Below are 19,725 nucleotides of genomic sequence, written 5' to 3' on the forward strand. Positions count from 1 at the left end.
GCTCGGGGCTGTTTGATGAGTGGGTGGCCAGATGGACGCATGCGGGTGCTGTCATGTGTTGGTGCTTAACGTGGTGCGTGGATGCCTTTGAAGGTTCGGCCACTCGCTGCGGGGTCGGTGGTGGATCCCTGCCTGCAGGTCCTGCCTGCGTGGCTCGGCTGTGCAGTTCACCCCCTGCCTTGAGCGTGGCGCTGGGCTGTTCCCATGCAGGTGACTTTAAGGAGGCCATAAGGAGGAAATTGCCAACGTGGCTCACTCAGGGGCAGAGGGTATCATTGCACGCGCAGGATGGCAGCGAGACGTATCCCATCCCTCCTGTATATGCTCATGGCTGTTTGCTTAGAGCTGTGCATATCTGGATCTTCTCTGTGCTAGTACAAAGGATAAAGCCTTGAATCTCCCTGGCTGCCTGAATTTGGCAGGGCTGGAGGGCACTGACAGCCCTGTTGGGCTTCCCTGTGTTGGGGCTACTCGAGTGAAAGGGGCTCAGCAGCGTCTCAGCTTGTGCCTTGGTTTCGCTGGGGAGCTTTGTGTTCCCCTCTGTGGTCTCAGGGCAGCATTAACCCACGGTGACGGCTCTGGGTGGCTCGGGGCTGCCCTGACACAAAAAGTTGCCATGTGCTGCTTGAGAAAAGTGAATTTGGAGCTGTTTGAAAGAGCTGTTAAATATCCAAGGATGTATTAGGACTTCTGATGGACTGCAGACTTCACCGCTCGCCCTGCCTCGCTGCTGCATGGCTGGCCGGTGCGGGGAAGGCTCCGTGGCCCCCATGAAACGGGTCCGCATCTCTAGCGTGAGCATTGCTGCAGGCATCTTCCTGGATGGCAGCGACGTGCAGTGGGGTGTGGGGATCTGGGTGCAGCGTGTGAGTGTAAGCACGGGCGGCTCATTGCCGGTGCGCGAGCAGGAGACGTGCAGGGGGTTCGCTGCTGGCTGTCACGCTCCGGCATCCCAGCAGCTGGAGAGATGCCGGGGGGGAGACACCTCTCCACATTGCCCACATGAGTCGAAGGAGGGGTGAAGGGGGGATTGAACCCGTTTGTTTTTCCTCCCCAGAAGAGACAGGCGAAGGAGACACCACATGTCGATGTGGGAGCCACGCAGCAGCCACCTGTATGTGGGCCGCGGGGGCGCGTGTCGTCTGTGGCTCCTGTGTTTTCTGTGCATCCGTGGGGCCGGGGGCACACAGCGCTGCCCTCCGGCCTCCTCGGCAGGGGGGTTGTGTGCCTGTGCCTCTACTCAGTGTCCTCCTTTGCACCCCTGTTTGTGTGCGCGTGTGTGTGTGTGCGCCTTCGTGGTTTTGTGCGTGCACTCGTGGTTTTGTGCGTGTGTGTGTGTGTCGGTGTGTGCCGCTACCCGTGGATGTGCAGCCGTGTGTGCTCCGGGGGTGAGCAGCGTATGTACACGTGCGTGCTCGTGGGTGTTTCTGTGTGCCTCGGTGTGTTGGGAAGGGCATGTCTGTCTTCTCCAGAGTGTTTGTGTGTGTGTTTACGGCACTACAAAGGTTTCATGGCGTAGCCCAGCCCTCCCTAGAACACACCTGCAGGAACTTAGAGAAGCCCAGTACAGCTCCTTCCCCCACCAGCAGCCGAAACCGCTGCTCCCCAAGGCTCAGGGATGTGCTGGGTTGAGGGGCTGTCCTAGCCAAGCATAGCTGAGCACAGGGAGGGTGGGGGCCTTCTGTGCCCAGTGACAATCTCTGTGGCAAATGTCTCAGAGAGCCATCTCTCATTGAGAAAGGCAAGTTCTTGGAACAGCCATCTTTTTTCCCCTCTTACTCTCCCCATCCCATCAGGACTGCCACCCTTGCCAGCAAGCTGGCCAAGCCAGCATCCCCTGCACCTTCATTTGTACCATTAGGGCAGCACTGTGCTGAAAAGGAGCCTGGCTCCAAGGAGCTGGCGATGGAAAGACATCCCCAGTGGAAGGAGGGATCCCCAGTTGCAATGAGAGGGCATTGCCTATATTTAAGGTGTCCCCGGGCAATCATGCAAGAGGAAGGTGGTCACGACCTGGCTGAGATAGGGCATGCCAGGGTGCTGGTGCTCCCAGCAAGCTGGGCGTGCTGTCTGAAAGCTTCAGGGCAGCTGTGAGGCTACTGGGGCTGGTCCTTCATCAGCCTGACCTGTCTTGAAGGGGCAAAAGTACAGTTTCAACCCCATTTCCAGCCTCTGCCAGCACCCAGAGGGATGCTGGAAGGCTGGGGATGAAGCAGGAGCCCAGCCCATGGCCCTGGGGATGGCATTTCCTTCTCTCTGGGATTCCCAAATTAAATCCAGGGTGGGTGCTTCACTGGGGAGGGGTGAAGCACCAGAAGCAGGGAGGGTGTCCAGGATGCCGACTGCTCACTCTCCCCTGTTGCAGGCGGGAGCGTCGCCGGCGGCACCACATGTCGGTGTGGGAGCAGCGTACCAGCCAGCTGCGCCGGCACATGCAGATGTCCAGCCAGGAGGGCATCAACAAGGATGAGCCACACCTCATCAACCCCCATGCCAGCATCTTCCGCAGGAAGAAACCGGGGGATGGCGTCACCCTGGAGAAATGTGCTGAGGAGCAGGGTGGCAAGGTTGAGCGGCCACCAGGCGAGGGACCCGAGCCAGCCCCGGGGGCCAACCCTGGCAGTGCTGAGGACAGGAAGAGCCCATCGCCCCGGGCCAAGCGAGACAAAGAGTCATGGCACCAGAAATCATGCCATGGGAACTGTGAGCCAGGCGAGCAGGATGGGGCAGGAGGCAGCATCGAGGATAGGGCCAGGATGAGGCAGAGCCAGCGGCGCAGCCGGCACCGGAGAGCCCGGATGGAGGGCAAGGAGTCAGCTGGCACCCTGGGGAGTCGCTCAGCCAGCCAGGAGCTGGGCCTGGAGGAGGCCAGCCCCACAGAAGGGGCCCAGGATGGGGACCGGCATGGGGATGTGGCTGCAGCAGAGGCACTGATTCAGGGGGAGACAGAGGAAAGCGAGGAGCCTGTCAGGTTGGTACCCAGAGAGGGCATCTTGCAGTTCCCACAGCTCCTTGTCCTCTCCCCTTATCTTCTCGCACCTCCTTTTCTCCCACATCCCCCTTGCAGGACAAACGGGGTCCCTACTAGTGAAGCTGAGATGGTTGGGACTGCAGAGGAGGGGAGTGCCCTGCAAGCAGCACCTGAGCACCCCCGAGAGAAGATGGGCAGCTTGACAGAGCGGGATTGCAGCAGCCTGGACACCAGCGAACAAGCACTGCTGGAGGCCAGCCACACCGTCAGCCGAAGCGAGCCTGACCTCTCCTCCATCACCCCCAACACGGAGAAGGCCACGGAGAGCACCACCATCATGATCGATGTCCACGACTCCACTGTGGTACAGAGTGAGGACCCGTCTCTCTTTCCTGAGACCCTCTCCCAGCCCTCAGCGACCCTGCAGGGATGGAGAGCCGCTTGCACGGCTTTTCCTGTCCACATCCATCAACTTGGGAGGGGGGGGGATATCCCTGTCTGCTCCTTGCAGCATCTCCCTCCAGCACCCCAGTTTTGCAGGGGAGCCCAAAAGCGATGCTGATGTGCCACCGTCCCCTGGGAGCTTTTCCCTTTCTCACCTCCTTCCCACCCGCCCCTTCGCCTGATCCCTCCTTCTCCCTTCCTCTCTGCCCGGGCAAAACACTTGCATCCCCTGTTTTTCCTAACACATCCGCAGCCTCCGCCCAACACGCTGCCGCTCAAACCCCCTTAACAGCATCCTCGCTGTCAAGGTGAGCTGCTTTAAATGGTGTTATTAATTAAACAACACCGTGAAAGCTGGCCTCGTTAAAACCCCTTTTGCCTGCTTCATCCCAGCAGCTCATGTCCTTTCTTCCCTTCTGGTCCCTCTCCGCGTAACGGCATGGGGATGCAAAGCGGGGGGTGTTGCACGTGCGTGGGTGGCAGGGACACCCCGGGGTGCTCTCTGGGTGCAAGGCCGGGCAAAGGCTCTCGCTTTCCTGCAGTTAGCAACAAGACAGACGGCGAAGCCAGCCCCTTAAAGGAGGCTGAGAGCAAAGAGGACGAGGAGGAGATGGAGAAGAAGAAGCGGAAGAAGGAGAAAAGTGAGACGGGCAAAGCAATGGTGCCACACAGCTCCATGTTCATCTTCAGCACCACCAACCCGTGAGACATTTTTTGAACTGTAGGAGCCTGGGGCTGGGGAGGGCTGCAAGGGGAAGAACTCCTAGACATCACTGAAAACAGGGGATCCCCTTGGGAAGGGGGCTGAATATCTCCCAAACAGCCTGGATAACCAGCCACGGTGCTCCCCAAGCCCCGGCAGGACTCTTCCTCTGTGCCAGCTGCACTGGTGGCTTTCTCTCCTGGCTGCTGATTGCTAGCTGTGATTATTATTCAGTGTTTGTTGCATTATTCTGCAGTTGTCTGCTCCCCCATAGCTCTTGCCCAGCTCCAGCAGCCTGGAAGAATAAGTCCCCCAGTTCCTCAGGGACTCTTCTTGGCCATACATGGGGTGTCTGGAGGGCTGGGACAGCTGACCAAAGGGGTCAGCAAGCCCAAACCACCCTTGGGCTCCCTTGTTCTGCTCCTCAGACTTTGCTGCCCATTTTTCTCCTCTGGAAGCTGGTGATGTGGGATGGGTTTTGCACGTGGGCCATGCCTGGGGCATTGCCAGGGGCTCACAGGTCGGGGTGCGGACTGTCTCCCCGCAGGGTGCGGAGGGCTTGCCACTACATCGTGAATCTGCGTTACTTCGAGATGTGCATCCTCCTGGTGATCGCCGCCAGCAGCATCGCCCTCGCGGCAGAGGATCCCGTCCTCACCAACTCCGACCGCAACAAAGTGATTGCAAACCCCCTCCTGCTCCCCTCCATCCCACAGGCAATGCAGGGAGATGTCCTGTAGGATTTTAGCTTCCATGGTGGGGCACACGTGGGACACAGATCAAGGCAGCCGGTGGCAGCACCTGCACTGTGCTGTGGGATCTGACTTCTTCCCCATCACCTTCCTTTATAAACCCTGGAAATCACTCTCAGCCCTCCCACATGCAGGGTTTGGATCCTGGGGAGCAGACCAGGGCAGTGTGTCAACTGTAAAGTAGCTTAAATTGGGGAGATGCTGATCTGTGAGCTGTGCTGGAGGTGCACAGGAACTGGTGTGGGGGAGCATGATTCTGGCATGCAGCTTCATTTCAGAGCCGCTTGCACCATGCATGGGAAATGTTTCTCTCCTGCCTACGCAGGCTGGGTTTATGGCTGTCCCGAAGTCTTAGGGAACAGGCTGAGTTTGGGGCAAGCAAACCGACCCTCTGCACCTGAGCTGAGCGAGTCCCAGTGCGGGGTCTGGGTGGGCACCAGTGAGCCCTTTTGCTTGGCAGCAGCTGCAGAGCACCCCTGCCCTCTCTCTGCAGGTCCTGAGGTATTTTGACTATGTCTTCACTGGTGTCTTCACCTTTGAGATGGTTATCAAGGTAAGAGGCCTTGCGGGCTGGCTGTGCTGGAGATGCTGTGTCCCGCAGCATCCTTGCAGTGGGTGGGAAATTGCTGTTTTTCAGTAGTTCTGGTCCTAAATTTGGGTGGTGGAGACTTTAAAGCCTGGTTCTTAGCAGTGGGAGTTGAGAATGCTCAGGACCTCTTTTATCAGTTTCCAGGCTCCCAAAATATGATGCTCCTTGATATATACCTGAGACATATACCTGAGACAGACCCACTGCTCCCTGGCGATGTTCCTGTCCCCAGCACACTCTGCCTTGTGGCTGCTTCCACTTGGTGGCCGAGCCGCTCATTCCCTGTCGGTTTTTATCACCATATTCCCCCCGCAGATGATCGATCAGGGCTTGATCCTGCAGGATGGCTCCTACTTCCGAGACCTCTGGAACATCCTGGATTTCATCGTGGTGGTGGGAGCGCTGGTGGCTTTTGCCTTGGCGTAAGTGGCTATCATCCTTGTCATCTCTTTGCCTTCTCTTGGCTAGGGTGGGAGGAGGGTGCAACCGTGTGTTATGGCAACTAGCTCCTGATTTTTTTTTTTTTGATTTCTCTGCACCCTTCTGCTCTGCTTCTGGGATGGCTCCTGGCAGCAGTGTGTGGCTGACTTCAAAGCCCAGCTGTGCCGCTGGCACCTGAAACCAGTATAGCTCCAGAGACGGGTTTCTCCTTGTTTGTCAAATGCTGGTGAGCAAGCAGGCAGGGGACAAGGCAAGGAAAGCTGGAGACGCTATGAAGGGTTTGGTGGTGAAATTGTGTCCCTGCTGAGCATTGCCTTGCATTTGGGCTCTGGTACTGAGCTTGTGGCACCTCTGTGTCCTCCTCCGCAGGTGGGTGCAGGGGCTCAATGTCTGCAGTACCCATGCCACAGAGGGGAGAAGTGTCCAGAGATGAGTTTTGTGCTGCTTTTCCCTCCTCTGTGCTGCCGGCAGGGGCAGGCAGTGCAGTGTAAGCTTGAGGAATGATGAGTGGGTGCCAATGTGATGCTCACAGGCAAGGGGCACCCCCTGGCCCCTGGGGGCCATGGCACCCCATTGGTGCCTGAGGAGGGAGAGGAGAGGAGAGGCTCGCGCTCCTTTGTCACGCTGTTGTTCTCTCTTTGTGCCTTTGACACTGGCGGCGGTGGCATTAGTGCTGGTGAGAGGTGAGGGCCTGGCAGCGGCGCAGACTGGAGCTCTGTCCTTGTCCACAGCTCAGGTACCGTGCGAGGCTCTTGGGGTGGCTGGGTCTGAGACCCAAGGTCACTTGATGGATTACAGCCTGTAATCCATCCCTCCCATTTCATCCCTGGCCGGGCAGTAGCTCCTTCCCCTCACTCTCGTCCACTTGCACCCTCCCTGACTCCTTGCTTTTGCCTTCCTCTCACCGTCCTCACCCTCTTCCTCACCTGGTGCTTTCATCTGCTGCTCTCTCCTTGGGAGAGCATGGGAGAATTCAGCTTGCTCAGCACAGGGATGAACTGACCCCTGGCCAGGGCAGGGGGCTGACTTCAGACCCTGGCATGGGGAAGGGGCACGGGGCAGGGCCACTGGCTGGTGACATTGCCCTGAGCCCCTGGAAGGCCACCCAGGCCACCATGAGGATAGATGGAGCATTTCCAGGGTCTGGCTGATATACCCTCTGCCAGGGCAACCCTTCAGAGCATGTCTGGAGGTGAGGCTCAAGGGCATCAACAGCCTGAAGGTGCTTTGGGTGGTTTTAGGAGGACAACAGAGCCTTTTCCTTCCAAGGCATCTTTCATCAAGACTTTTTGGTGGCTGAAGGAGGGCAGGTTGATGGCTCAACCTGGATGAACAGGTGTCCTCACTGCCACTAACAGTACCGTAATCTGTGCTTACTGTCCCCTTGCTCCCATCCCACAGAAGTGGCATGGTTCCTGGGGTGCACCCTGTAGCTGGCAGGGTCCCCATGTACCAGCGCCGAGCATGTGGGGAAGCTGCCGTGCCCCTTCCAGCCCTGCTTGACACCTGCCTGCCTTTACCCAGCCTCTTAAGGGAAGGACAGGACCCTTTGGGCATGGGACAGCTGAATTCTCGAGGGCGAGCACCCCCATCGACTGCAGTACCAAACCCCCTCCCACAGAGAAGGAAGGTCTTTGCACCTCCACATACGTTTGCAGCAAGCATCTGTGTCACCTGCCTACTCTTGTAGCTGTAGCTGGGTAGATACCGAGTTGCTTGTGTCATGGACGAGGGCTCTTTATAATGTAAACCTGCAGGAATGTCCCTCTCCCCCACTTCTGATGGTGGCTCCTGCTGGAGGAGATGATCTCATGGCTTCGGGGGTGAAGGGAACAAAGGAACCGCAGCAATTTCTGATGGTTGTATACATTATAAAGCATTTATAAGGACACCTGCCTCTCCCGTTGGCAGCCCGTCACTGCCACAGCCCCGGGAGCTGCAGAATGTTTGCCAGCTATATATGTCACAACCCGCCGCCCTCCCTCTCTCCATCCCTCCATCCTGGTCTCAAGAGAAGAACTCTGGCCATGATGTTTAAATCCCTCTCCTTTTCTTCTCCCTCCATGAACTCTTTGATGTGGGGATGGGGGAATGTGTCCTCCCTCTCCCCTTCCTTACCTCCATGGCGCTGAATAGGCAAAACAATGCCCACGGAGTGGCTGCCACAATTATGTGGCTGAGAGCAGCTGATGACCGGGTCCAGCACTTCCTTTTTGAAGAAGTGCTGGGACATGGCATGCCATTTGGGTTTTCTGCCCCTTTTTGCTTCCCATCTGTGTTTAGTTTTGCTCATGGTGGTCCTGGGTAGCCGTGGGTGCAGCTGGAGGTCTCTGAGCTGGTCCAGTGGTACTACCATCATCTGCCAGCTGTCAGTGTTACATCAAAATCACCAATAAACAAGTGTCCACCCATAAAGCCATCTCCCCGTGTGCCACTGCGGCTTGTCCACTGCCCCCTCAGAGCCTGTACATGCCAAGCAAGAGGTCATCTTGGTTTATTTGTAGCTCTCTGCATGGAAAGTTAATATGCCAATCCAAACGCAGCCTAAATAAAAAGCCCAATATAAAACCATAAATCTCCAAAGAGTTCAAATTAAATTAGCTGAAATAACCAGAACCATAACTAAAGACGCTGCTTGCTTTTGCCTCTGGTGGCACCCTCCGAGGAGGCATTGTGCAGAGGAGCAGCGCTCGCTTGTGGCTTTGCAGAGAGGTGGCGTTGCCTACGCCTGTGGGCTTGCAGCAGCGGGAAAGGTTGAGCAATGGAAAGGCTGGTGGAAAGGTTGAGTGGTGGTCAGTGCATAGCCCTTGCTGTCTTGCCTGGTGATCAAGGGCAGGAGTTTCTCCACCCAGAGGTACCCAGCAGAGGTGCCTCTTTCTTTGCTAAGCAGCATCATCTTGTGCTTGTCAGCACAATGCTGGTCAGGACAGAGGTCTGATATCCCATCACAGAAGTGCTGCAGAGTTAAACTATCACCTTTTCAACACACCTTCCACTTGCTTCACTAACATGCAGCGAGGGTCTGGGGTTATTTTTATGGTTTTTAAGAAATGTTTTACTTCATAGGCTTTGGCCCCAGTGCTGAGCCTTTTGTGTGCACATAGCAGGGGCATAGCTCAAGCAAGGACAGAGGTTTGGTTACAACTAGGGACCTTGTAGACCACCTTGGCTTGTCTGAGTAGGTGTCTCCTGCTGGCTTGCAGGAGATCCCACACTGCAGCTCAGGCTCTTAATCAGTGGATTTCTTGATGGAGGCAATTTAGCAGAGTTAGCCTGTTTGGATGGAAATTATTGTGGCCTTGCAGGTAGGTTCCCTCAGAGGCACCTGCCTTTGGCTGGTTGGGGCCGAGCGTTGAGGTCCTCCCCTGACTCCTGGCCGAGGAGTACCACGTGCCCACCCACTGTCGCCCACCGTCCTGCTCTCCACGGGTTCTTCTTGCAGCAGAGGTTTCACTACATGGCCCCCTCCCAAACCTCCACCAGGAAGTCTCTCCCTGGAGATAAGCCCCATCCTGGAGGACACAATGTGGTCTACTCATCGTGCCTTTCAACCCAGGCGTGGGGCAGTGAAGGGATGCTGCAGGGTCCCTCACCTGAGTGGCTGCAGTCATTCCCAGTGCATTTCTTACCTTCTTCCTCTCTTCTCTTTTTTTTCTCTTGGTGCTGTTTGGTGGCTGCTGGGCTGGATCACCGACAGGAATGCTTTGGGGTAACTATGCCGTTTGGGTCGCCGCGGGGTGGTGCCCTGGGGAGCGTGGTGGGACAGGCACAGGACAGGCGGCTGATTGTCTGTCCGACACCTATGCTGACCCTTAGCTGCATTTACAGAGACTGGAGCATCCTGCTCCGCATGAACCCCTGTATTGCCCCGGGGTGCATTAAAGGTGGTGTGCTCCGGGAAAGTGCAGGAGGGATTTTCTTTGCAAGCAATGCAATCCCTTGCCTTTGGAGGAGGGTAGTTTTATTGTGGATGTCCTCCAAGGGCATGGGATGTGGCTCATGCCAAGCTCAGCCTCCACTGTAGACACAGCAAGGCCAGGCTTTCCTCCAAACGTTATCCAGCCCTATCCTATCCATGTTGGATCCCGAGCAAAACCACAGGAGGTTGCCTGAGGTCCGAAGAGGTCCCTCCTCAACAGATGTAAACCACTGCAGTTGAGTTGACCTTGGTGGCAGCTTGTATCAGCTGCGCACTGCCCTCAGATCCTCACCCCAGCCCCGAGTGGGATGCCCCAACCCTGAGTAGGATGCCCCAGCCAATTACCCAGGCCCTGACCCTGAGCAAAGCAGGAGATGGGAGGTGTGAAGTGGGTCCCAGGGCTATTTGTACAGTTGCTTCTGGTAAATTTGTGGGGCTGTGCTCCTAGGGAGGACAATTAATTAGTGGTTTTGTTTACCTCTCTTAATGATTAAGCCCATTATTGTGCTCCCTGTTGCATTAACCTTTGCAAAGGGGCCGTGTAATTTGGACCGTCTGTTGTTGTAAGTCATTTCCTTGAGGTTTTTTGAGGGTGCCCAGAGGATACAAACTGTACCACCTTCACTAGGACCTCTCTGCTCCACCTGGGATCCAGCCCATGGGCTTTAGTTAAAAGACAAGAAAAAAACCCTTGTATTTTGGTTGGGATTAATCACCATATTCAAGAAATTAGGGTCATGAGGAGTCTTATTGCTGCTTTTCTAAAGAATCTAATAGTAAGCTCTGCCTCCCTCAGCTGAATTGGAGTGGAGACAAGTGCAGCCCTGATCTGGAGAGGGAAGAGAGGGGTGTGATGTTGTGAGGTACAAGACCAGGCTGGGTAGCGCTGATGGAATAAGGCAGAATGCCGTAAGACAGCGTTTGTGCCAAGAAACCGAGCACAGAGCAGGTGCTTCCCCCGGTGAATGTAAGGACTAGGAATCTTGAGTTTAAACCAGGGTGAAAAACCCTTGGTGAGAGACCTGCACGTAGACGCCATGGTGAGGGCCTTTTACAAGCCCCGTCTGCAAACACCACGTGTCTGCAGTAGGGAAGCAAACCTCCTGCCCCTGTTGAGCAGCGTGGCTTGGGGACACAGGGGAGGGCAGAGTGCCACAGCACCCTTCGGGCAGCCGCCTTTGCTTGGGGAGAGCGTTGCATCCCCTGCCCCAGCCCTGGCATCCCACTGCTTCTCACAACGAGGGGATTTGTTGAGGTTCGCTGCTCCCCAGCAAAGGGTGCTAATCCCGAGGAGGAGGGAGTTGCTTTATTTTTCGTCTCTGCCAGCTGTCAGCGTGTGTGTTGGAGGAGACTCGTTTAGGCGGGCTGCGCACTCAGCAGTCACACGTTTGTGAGTGCTGGCCCCCACGATGGCATGTGGCCCTCCCATTCCCGTCCTCACACATGCTGGGGAGGGGGGGTTGGTGTGGTGTGGTGTGTCAGCTGTTGAAAACCCCTTGAGCATCCAGCCCGGGTCTGCAAGTTTATTGTCTCTCTGTTTCATTTTTGGGTGCATGTGCCTCCCTCCGACATGGTAGGACCAACAAGGGTCGAGATATCAAGACCATCAAGTCTCTCCGTGTGCTACGGGTCTTGAGGCCTCTGAAAACCATCAAGCGACTGCCCAAGCTGAAGGTAATGATACTCATCTCCTGCCTTATATCTGTCTTCTCCAACGTAGACCGTTGGGTGCAGGGACCACACGCATCGATTTGCTTGTGAGCGATGAACAAGTAGTTTCCAAAGCATGTGCTGTGTTTTAGGAGCCCTGTTTTCAAACACAACACCCTTCAGGCTGCCTCATATCTGGAGGTGCAATGGGTTATTAAAAGCAAGCCTGGATCTCTGCAAGGTGTCAGGGTTAGTTCCTCTGCCAGGGAACATGGGGCTGGAGAGGACACGAGGCAGCAAATCCCAGACGCTCTCCTGATAAAATAGGCTGCCCTGGCTTTGGGAGAGCTCAAATCTCTTTCCAAAGTTGATTGTCTTTCCTACCAGACCAGCTTGCAAACAACTTGGGATTTTTGTGTGCTGTGCTGTTGTGGTGTTGCACCAAAAGGGGATTTCCCATCTGAATACAGGGATTATTTATGCAGCACAGGTAGGATTATGGATTTCCCTATTTCAGCCAATGGGGTATAGAGCCAGAAAGGAGTTAGAGACTGAGAAAACCCCGAGTTTTTCTCACAAGGGCTTATTTGGCTGGTGGATGAGGCCCAGGGTGGCATCCCAGAGACATGGGTTTTAACCCCAGCTTTTCTTCCCGATCAGTGGATGGATTCAGCCCATGTCAGTTCACTTCTGGACACCTCTGTCTTCACCATGAAGCAGGGATAAGGACTTTCCTCTCTTTCTTAAAGTGCTTTGAGAACTAGGGCTGAAAGCTCAGCCTCTGCAGGTGCTGCTATTGCAGGCAGAGGTATTCGCTCTACCTTGTTATTCATGATGATTTGAAACAGGGAAGTGTTTACTAATTGGTCTTGAGTGCTGCTAATTGTGTAATTGGGGCTGTCCCCTGTCCGCTGCCCTGGTTGCAGGGAACGTTGCAGGATATAAATATGTAACCCTGCTGCTGCCTTAGGGGCTGCTCGGTGTCTATGTGTGTGCTGAGGGGGTACTCCAAGTGTTAAACTCATTCATAAAATAGCCCTTTGCCTGGGAGAAGGCCCAGCTCTTTCCTCCTTTCCCCATGGCAGTCTTGAGGAAGGTTTTGGTCCTGCCCTTTGCCAAGGCTGTCGGTTCCCCAAGGTGAGCTATGCCCTCTCCTGCAGGCTGTCTTCGACTGTGTCGTGACTTCCCTCAAGAATGTCTTCAACATCCTCATCGTCTACAAGCTCTTTATGTTCATCTTTGCTGTCATTGCTGTCCAGCTCTTCAAGGGGAAGTTTTTCTACTGCACTGACAGCTCTAAGGACACAGAGAAGGACTGCATGTAGGTGCCCTGTTCAGTAGGTCCGATGCTGCTGACACCTCTGGCAAAGGCAGGGTGCTGGGTAATGTCTTCTGTGGTTCCCAGTTAAGTCCTTGGTCATGACTCTCTCTTGGACGTAGTCTCTTGGGGTGGATGGCATGGGCTGAGCCCCATCCCCATTGCTGAGTCAGCGCTGTGCATCCTTGTGTGGGATGCAGAGCCCTATATTTTGCTTCTGTTCTCTTTCCTCCTTCTCTCTTCCCTTTTGCTGTCCCCTTCTCCCCTTCCCCTTAGCTCTTATCTAGCCTCTCCCCATTTCTGCCTCCAGCCCTGCAGGAGGAGAGGCGCCCCCCTCCCACTGCACACACACGCTGACCCCAGGGTTCAAAACCACTGTCTCATAGTCTGTCAGTGTAAAAAGCAAGGTCACTGCTCTCTCCCAACCTTGCAGAGGGAACTATGTGGACCATGAGAAGAACAAGATGGAAGTGAAGTGCCGAGAATGGAAACGCCATGAGTTTCACTATGACAATATCATCTGGGCTTTGCTCACCCTGTTCACAGTCTCTACTGGCGAGGGTTGGCCCCAGTGAGTATTCTGCTCCATCCTTGAATTAGAGTGAAGATGTCCCCATTGGGTTGATTGGGTTAATAACTGGCTACAGCCAGGCAGGTTTGAGAGAGAAACTGCTGGGCAGGGAGGAATCGCGGAATTGTTGGAGTTGGAAGGGATCTTCTAGAGGAGAGGAAGGATGGGTAATTATGTCAGGAAAAAAGAGCTGGGATTGTGGCTGAGGTTAGACTCTTCCTTAGGGAGTGAATTATAAATAATCCGTTCTCCTGTGTGGCCCTGTGGTATATCTTAGCCCAAGTTTAGAGATGACCATAGGATTAACCCTTTCTTCATGCTGATGTGAGCTTGGGCAATTTTTTCCTCTGTATGTGAAGCACTGGAAAATCCATTTTCCTTCAGAGACACAGGCAAAGCACCATAAAACAAGCTGTAGGCACTTAGAAGGGTTGTCCTTGTAGAGCAGATTAAGAGAGAGATTTGTATTATCATCGTTACAACTGTGGATAGGCGGAGCTGGCTGTACAAAGTGGGTCCCGTGAGAAATGCCACATGGTGGCAGTCCTGATGGGCATATCTCTGGTTGCTTTTCTTCACCTGTCTGCCCACAGGGTGCTGCAGCATTCGGTGGACGTGACGGAGGAAGACCGTGGGCCGAGCCGCAGCAACCGCATGGAGATGTCCATTTTTTATGTTGTCTATTTTGTGGTCTTCCCTTTCTTCTTCGTCAACATTTTCGTGGCTCTCATCATCATTACATTCCAAGAGCAAGGAGACAAAATGATGGAGGAGTGCAGTCTGGAGAAGAATGAGGTATGGTCTAGGGAGGGGGAAAGAGGACGTTTCCATGGGTTTTCTGCAGTTTGTGAGCTTGGAGCTCCCTAGATGTTGAAAAGGTGTAAGAAACCCATGAGCCACCTGCCTGCTCAGCTCATGAAGGAAAGAAGTGTGGCAGCCACTGTCCCCCATGTTACCAGGGACATGATCAGCCAGGGTCTGATCCACATTGTTTTATTCCAGAGGGCCTGTATTGACTTTGCCATCAGCGCCAAGCCCCTCACACGGTACATGCCCCAGAACCGGCACACCTTCCAGTACCGGGTCTGGCACTTTGTGGTCTCTCCATCCTTCGAGTACACCATCATGGCCATGATAGCATTGAACACCGTGGTGCTGATGATGAAGGTGAGCTGGTTAGAGTGAGCCTGTCCTGTCTGGGGCAGTGGGGAGAAGGAGAATCCGTCAGGATAGAACCGGGGGATATTTTGGTTGTTTCTAGGAGATGGTTTGAGACAGAATCTGAGCATGTATTCCCTGGGCATAGTCACTTGAAACACCATGCACCCCAAACTGGAGACGAGATCTTCCCTAAATGAGAGGACCCAAACACTCTGGACTTCCTAAGTACTGCAGAAAGATCTGGATTTACTCTGTGCTTCCTTCTTAGAAGGAGTGGCAGCTGTCCTGGGACAGGGGTGGAGAGGGGAAGGAGGAGATGGTCTTGAAGCACCCAGGGCAAGGAACACAGACCACCACAGATCTTCCTTGGGACAATCATCAGCCAAGAGGCTGGCAGGCCCCCTCCTGGCTAGCAATGTCTCTCTCTTTCCATCAGTACTACTCTGCTCCGTACACCTATGAGCTGGCCCTGAAGTACCTGAACATTGCATTCACCATGGTGTTCTCCTTGGAGTGTGTCCTCAAGATCATCGCTTTCGGCTTCCTGGTGAGTGGCTGCTCCTGTTCTTGACAAGGGTGTTAATTTGGACTTTGGCAGCACACAGATCACAGAGGGAAGGTGTTAATAACGTGAGGTTGTTGCTATTTATTTTGGGTCCCAGCCTGAAAGCTGCTTTTAGGTTGGAATCGCTCCTTTAGTTCTCATTAAACTTGCTGCTGATGGATCCTGGTGGGGGAAGCCACAACATTGCTTTAGTTTTTGCGTCGTTTCTGTGGTATTCTGATGCCTGGACCATGTTATGTGCTGTGCAGCCACTCTGATAAAGTCAACTGCTGCTGCAATCATGCTGGTGGTTGCAGTCCGTTGTCCCTGGGAGAGGCTGGTGCATTGCTGTCCTTGGGTTGTATCAGTTGGACCAGACCTGACCAGCCGTGAGACCTCCCTGCCTAATTAACAGTCCTCAAATCCCCAGCTGGTCATTTAAGATTTGAAGCCCTGGACTGCCTTTTCTTCAGCTACTCTTTGCTACTTATGAGCAACTGTCGCATCTGATCTTTTACAGTTTCTTTCCTGTTCCTAATCCATACTGGGAGATGAGATCCACTAGCAGGAGGGTTTCTAGCCACCCTCCTTGCTCCCAGTGGTGCCAGCCATGGTCAAGTCTGGTCTTGCACCAGCTGCTGCACAAGCAGCACGGGCTGAGATGTGTCCGGGTGCCCATGAAGAGGAGGGCAAAGCAGCCTCATGACTAGGAAAGTCAGTGTGATGAGCTGTCGCAGCTTGACCAAGGCTGGCTGTGGCTGCTTTTTCCACTCCCGTTCACCAGGGTGGCCTGTTGGTTGCATGAGTCATCTCCCAGGAGAAGCTGCTCACTGCAGACATGCTCAGGTGTGCTACCATCTCAGATGCAGGACAGTACTCCAGACCGTGGCTCCATACAAATGGGCACCAAGGTCTTTGCCACCGCCACCATTGTCCATGAGCAGCCTTGGCCACGGGCCAGCGCCTTTCAGGCCTGCGATCCCTGAGCTCAAATCCATGTTCTCTCTCTTCTTCCTTTTGCAGAATTATTTCCGGGACACCTGGAACATCTTTGACTTCATCACTGTCATTGGCAGCATTACAGAGATCATCCTGACGGACACCAAGGTGAAGCGGGGGCTGGGAGCAGCGGGGCGTACCGCGTGGGGTGGGGGGCTCCCGCCTCCCTCTGACCCTCTTTTCTTCTCCCAGCTGGTGAACACCAGCAGCTTCAACATGAGCTTCCTGAAGCTTTTCCGGGCTGCTCGGCTCATCAAGCTGCTGCGCCAGGGTTACACCATCCGCATCTTGCTCTGGACGTTTGTGCAGTCCTTCAAGGTAAATCACATGTGCCCTGGTCTCCTCCCAGGCCATGGTGCTGGGGTGCTGTTCCCAAATGCAAGCTGTTCCCAAGGTCTTGCTAACTTGTTGGCTTGTAGGAGAGATAGATTGGCACAGCTTACCTGCTTGCTGTGCTTTTTGTACTCCTCTGGACCTGGACCTGTGCTAAATGAGATGACTCATCTGCTTATCTTGCAGGCCCTCCCCTACGTCTGCCTCTTGATCGCCATGCTTTTCTTCATCTACGCAATCATTGGGATGCAGGTGAGCACAGACATCTCAGCGTGCATCCCTCTGGCTCGGACGGGCTGGACTAGCATGTCCTCAGCGTTATGCACAGCACCAGCCTTATGCCTGCCTGTCATTGCTTCACTCCATCACGGTGTCCATGAAGGTCCCAAGGGTGGAACAGCTTGTTTGGGAGCTGCAGAGCCACACTCCCTTGAGGAGGTGCCACGGGCTTGTTCAGTCAAGGTGCACAGCTGCCTTCCCAACTCGTGCCCTTGGAGATATGTGGCCTTGGGGACTCAGCTGGGCATCCTGTGTGGTGGCTGTTTTCAAATCATGCCCCCCCCCCCCTTTGCTTAGAAATTACACCCTATCTCCAACTCCCTAGCAGCCCCAAGTGATTGATTTCACGCCTGAGGGGTCTGGTGAGCAGCCTGCTGCCTTTCCCATCTGAATGGCTGGATCATGGCAGTGATCCCTGCAGCCCGCCGTCCACCTTGTCTCCCTCTGCAGAAGTTTTATGTTGTAGCCGTGCTACTGATGGTCTACTTGGGCTCTTGTGCTTAGGGATCTGTGATGACCTACCAGATGGTGGGAGGTCTGTAGAGCATGGGGAGAAGTTAGCTTTCCAGGCTCCAGCTGGGAAATAAGAAGCACGTGAGCTTAAAACCCTCAGCTCCACACCTGCCGTGGGGCTGGCTCAGTTCTGTGGTGACTAAACCCCATGCTGAGGATCTGACAAAGCATCTTTGACGACGAGCGCTCAGGATATGGAGCCGCCTGCTGAGTGAGCTGCTGCAGTTCCCAACACCATTGCCTGGACAGGCAGATTTTGGGGAGGCAGCAGGCAGCGCAGTGGCCCCCTGCTTGGGCTGCTTGGCAGCGCTGGTGTTTAGTCTCTTCCACCCCCTCTCTCCCGCCCCGAGAAAGTCGCGTGGCTGGGTTTGGCCGCTCTGTCCTACACATCTCGGCACCGGCTCCAGGTGTTCTCTGCGCTAAACAACCACCATCTGACTCAGCCCCCCTCCCTGCCGTGTGGTAGTATTTGATTTATTTTATTATTTATTTTTTTTAACACCATTGTGAACAAATCCCCAAGCAGTAAAGTCTGTGGGCGTTATTTGAGCAAAATAGCTGGAGGCAGAAAATATTCTACAATTACACATTCCAAAAAACCTGTACAGGGAAAAAAATACTCTGCAGTTAGTGTATTTTTAGGCTCACGGAAAGTGGAATAAATATTTAACAGTAATAACAGCACATTTTTCCTATTTGAGGCACTTTATGAACATTCGTTATGTCCTACCACGGCTTTAGTGGTGGATCGCTATTAGGATGTTGCCCGTGTTTGGGGTCTCGTTGCCTCTTTTGGCCCTGTGGACAGTAGTCCCAGGTGTCTGGCTATCCATGGTGGGTCAGCAGTCAGTCTGTCCCTCCCTCACTGAGCCCACCCTCTTTGCACCATTGTGCCTGACCTTAGCATCACGGACCGTTTCCCCACCAAGGGAAAAACTCCTGGGAGTTTCCAGGACCAGGACCCAGCACCAACCCAGGGTGGTGCCCCTTGTGCCTGTGCCTCCAGCGTGCTCGAGACCGCTGGCTGCCGTGTGGTGCTCGGATGCCACCCGTGGCGCAGCAGAGGGATGGACGTGGAGTGATTGGAGTCAGTTGATCCCAGGTCCTCTGTGCTCCTGTTTCCATGGCAGCTTGGCCTATCGCAGCCTTTGCCACCCACCACAGATCCCTGCCGAGGAGAGGAGAGTCTCCTTCCCTGCTGGCTGCTCGGCGCTGGCTCCTCGGTGTGCTGGCTGTGCACCAGCATGCGTTTGCTGGGGTGCTTTTCCATGGGGGCTTGCAAAGAGAGGGTGGCTGTTGGCTGCTTTGGGGGCTGGCTGTGCTGATGGTGATGGACCTGGGGCAGGATCAGTCCCTGCAGTGAAGATGACCATGCAGCCACTTCCCCGGCCGCCAAGCTCTTGCCTGAATAACTGAGCCCTTTTTCTCCCTCCTGTAGGTTTTTGGCAATATCAAATTAGATGAGGAAAGCCACATTAACCGGCACAACAACTTCCGCAGCTTCCTGGGTTCCCTCATGCTCCTCTTCAGGTACGTAGCCATAGAATACTCCTTTGGCAGCATTTTTGGGTGCAGGCATGCCAGGAGCCAGGCTGGGCAGGTTCTCGCAGCAGGCTGTTAGGTGGACATCAGCTTTTGGTGCAAGCGACCAGCTGGGCAAACACATGAGGTTTCCTGAGCTCCTTTTTTTCCCTACCTTGCCGCAAAAAGGATGTCTTTCTCCCAGCTCTTTGGACTGGCTGGCTGGGGGAAGTTGGCCCCGTGTGCCAGGAGCTACACCCTGTCATGGCTGCGCTTGTGTGGGTCCAGCTCAGTCGCTGCTGATCCAGTGCCTCGCTCCTCTGCATGCTGGAGATGTATTTAATTTGGCCGGGGGGGTTGCACAGCTTCTTGTGAGGTTTCTTCTGGGGGCATCCTGTCCTGGGTCCATCCTGTGCCACCACAACCTGCTGAGCACAGCTGTGTTGGGTGCAGGAGTGCCACGGGAGAGGCATGGCAGGAGATCATGCTGTCCTGCCTGGAGGGCAAAGGCTGTGAGCCGGACACAACGGCAACATCTGGGCAGAACGAGAATGAGCGCTGTGGCACTGACCTGGCCTACGTTTACTTTGTCTCCTTCATCTTCTTCTGCTCTTTCCTGGTGAGTTCCCCATCCCTGAGAGCCCTGGGGGCTCCTCTCATCAGCCTCCCCCACCACCCCAAACCTGCACCCCAGCCGTAGGGTCATCTCTGCTCCCCCTATCCCTACTTTCCTTTCTCTCTGCCTTTTTTCCTTTCACTTAGATGCTCAACCTGTTCGTGGCGGTCATCATGGACAATTTTGAATACCTGACTCGGGATTCCTCCATCCTGGGACCTCACCATCTAGATGAGTTTGTCCGGATCTGGGCAGAGTATGACAGAGCAGCGTGGTATGTAGTCAGCTCCTTCTCTCCTGAGCAACCTCTCAGAGTTGGTTTTAAACAGGCATCTCTGTGTTCTTTTGTTGGAAACCGGCTGCGATGCCTGGGACGGTCAGGGAAGGGCTGGTCTCACTCA

The 19,725-nt window shown here is 54.7% G+C and overlaps 1 protein-coding gene across 1 annotated transcript in view; it reads left to right on the forward strand.

The window, feature by feature from the left end:
- Positions 1-19,725, forward strand: part of CACNA1E (calcium voltage-gated channel subunit alpha1 E) — a 95,657-nt gene that overhangs the window by 58,920 nt on the left and 17,012 nt on the right. The window contains exons 19-38 of the mRNA XM_074151770.1: positions 1,058-1,114; positions 2,366-2,971; positions 3,068-3,342; positions 3,958-4,117; positions 4,666-4,795; positions 5,364-5,423; positions 5,775-5,881; positions 9,598-9,609; positions 11,397-11,493; positions 12,630-12,790; positions 13,221-13,358; positions 13,952-14,153; positions 14,361-14,525; positions 14,956-15,066; positions 16,087-16,170; positions 16,255-16,380; positions 16,582-16,647; positions 18,626-18,717; positions 19,162-19,327; positions 19,471-19,598. Coding sequence (XP_074007871.1) covers positions 1,058-1,114; positions 2,366-2,971; positions 3,068-3,342; positions 3,958-4,117; positions 4,666-4,795; positions 5,364-5,423; positions 5,775-5,881; positions 9,598-9,609; positions 11,397-11,493; positions 12,630-12,790; positions 13,221-13,358; positions 13,952-14,153; positions 14,361-14,525; positions 14,956-15,066; positions 16,087-16,170; positions 16,255-16,380; positions 16,582-16,647; positions 18,626-18,717; positions 19,162-19,327; positions 19,471-19,598 — 2,943 coding nt within the window. The remainder of the gene's footprint in view (positions 1-1,057; positions 1,115-2,365; positions 2,972-3,067; positions 3,343-3,957; positions 4,118-4,665; positions 4,796-5,363; positions 5,424-5,774; positions 5,882-9,597; positions 9,610-11,396; positions 11,494-12,629; positions 12,791-13,220; positions 13,359-13,951; positions 14,154-14,360; positions 14,526-14,955; positions 15,067-16,086; positions 16,171-16,254; positions 16,381-16,581; positions 16,648-18,625; positions 18,718-19,161; positions 19,328-19,470; positions 19,599-19,725) is intronic.

This window comes from Numenius arquata, chromosome 8, assembly GCF_964106895.1.
Source record: "Numenius arquata chromosome 8, bNumArq3.hap1.1, whole genome shotgun sequence".
Classification (NCBI taxonomy): domain Eukaryota; kingdom Metazoa; phylum Chordata; class Aves; order Charadriiformes; family Scolopacidae; genus Numenius; species Numenius arquata.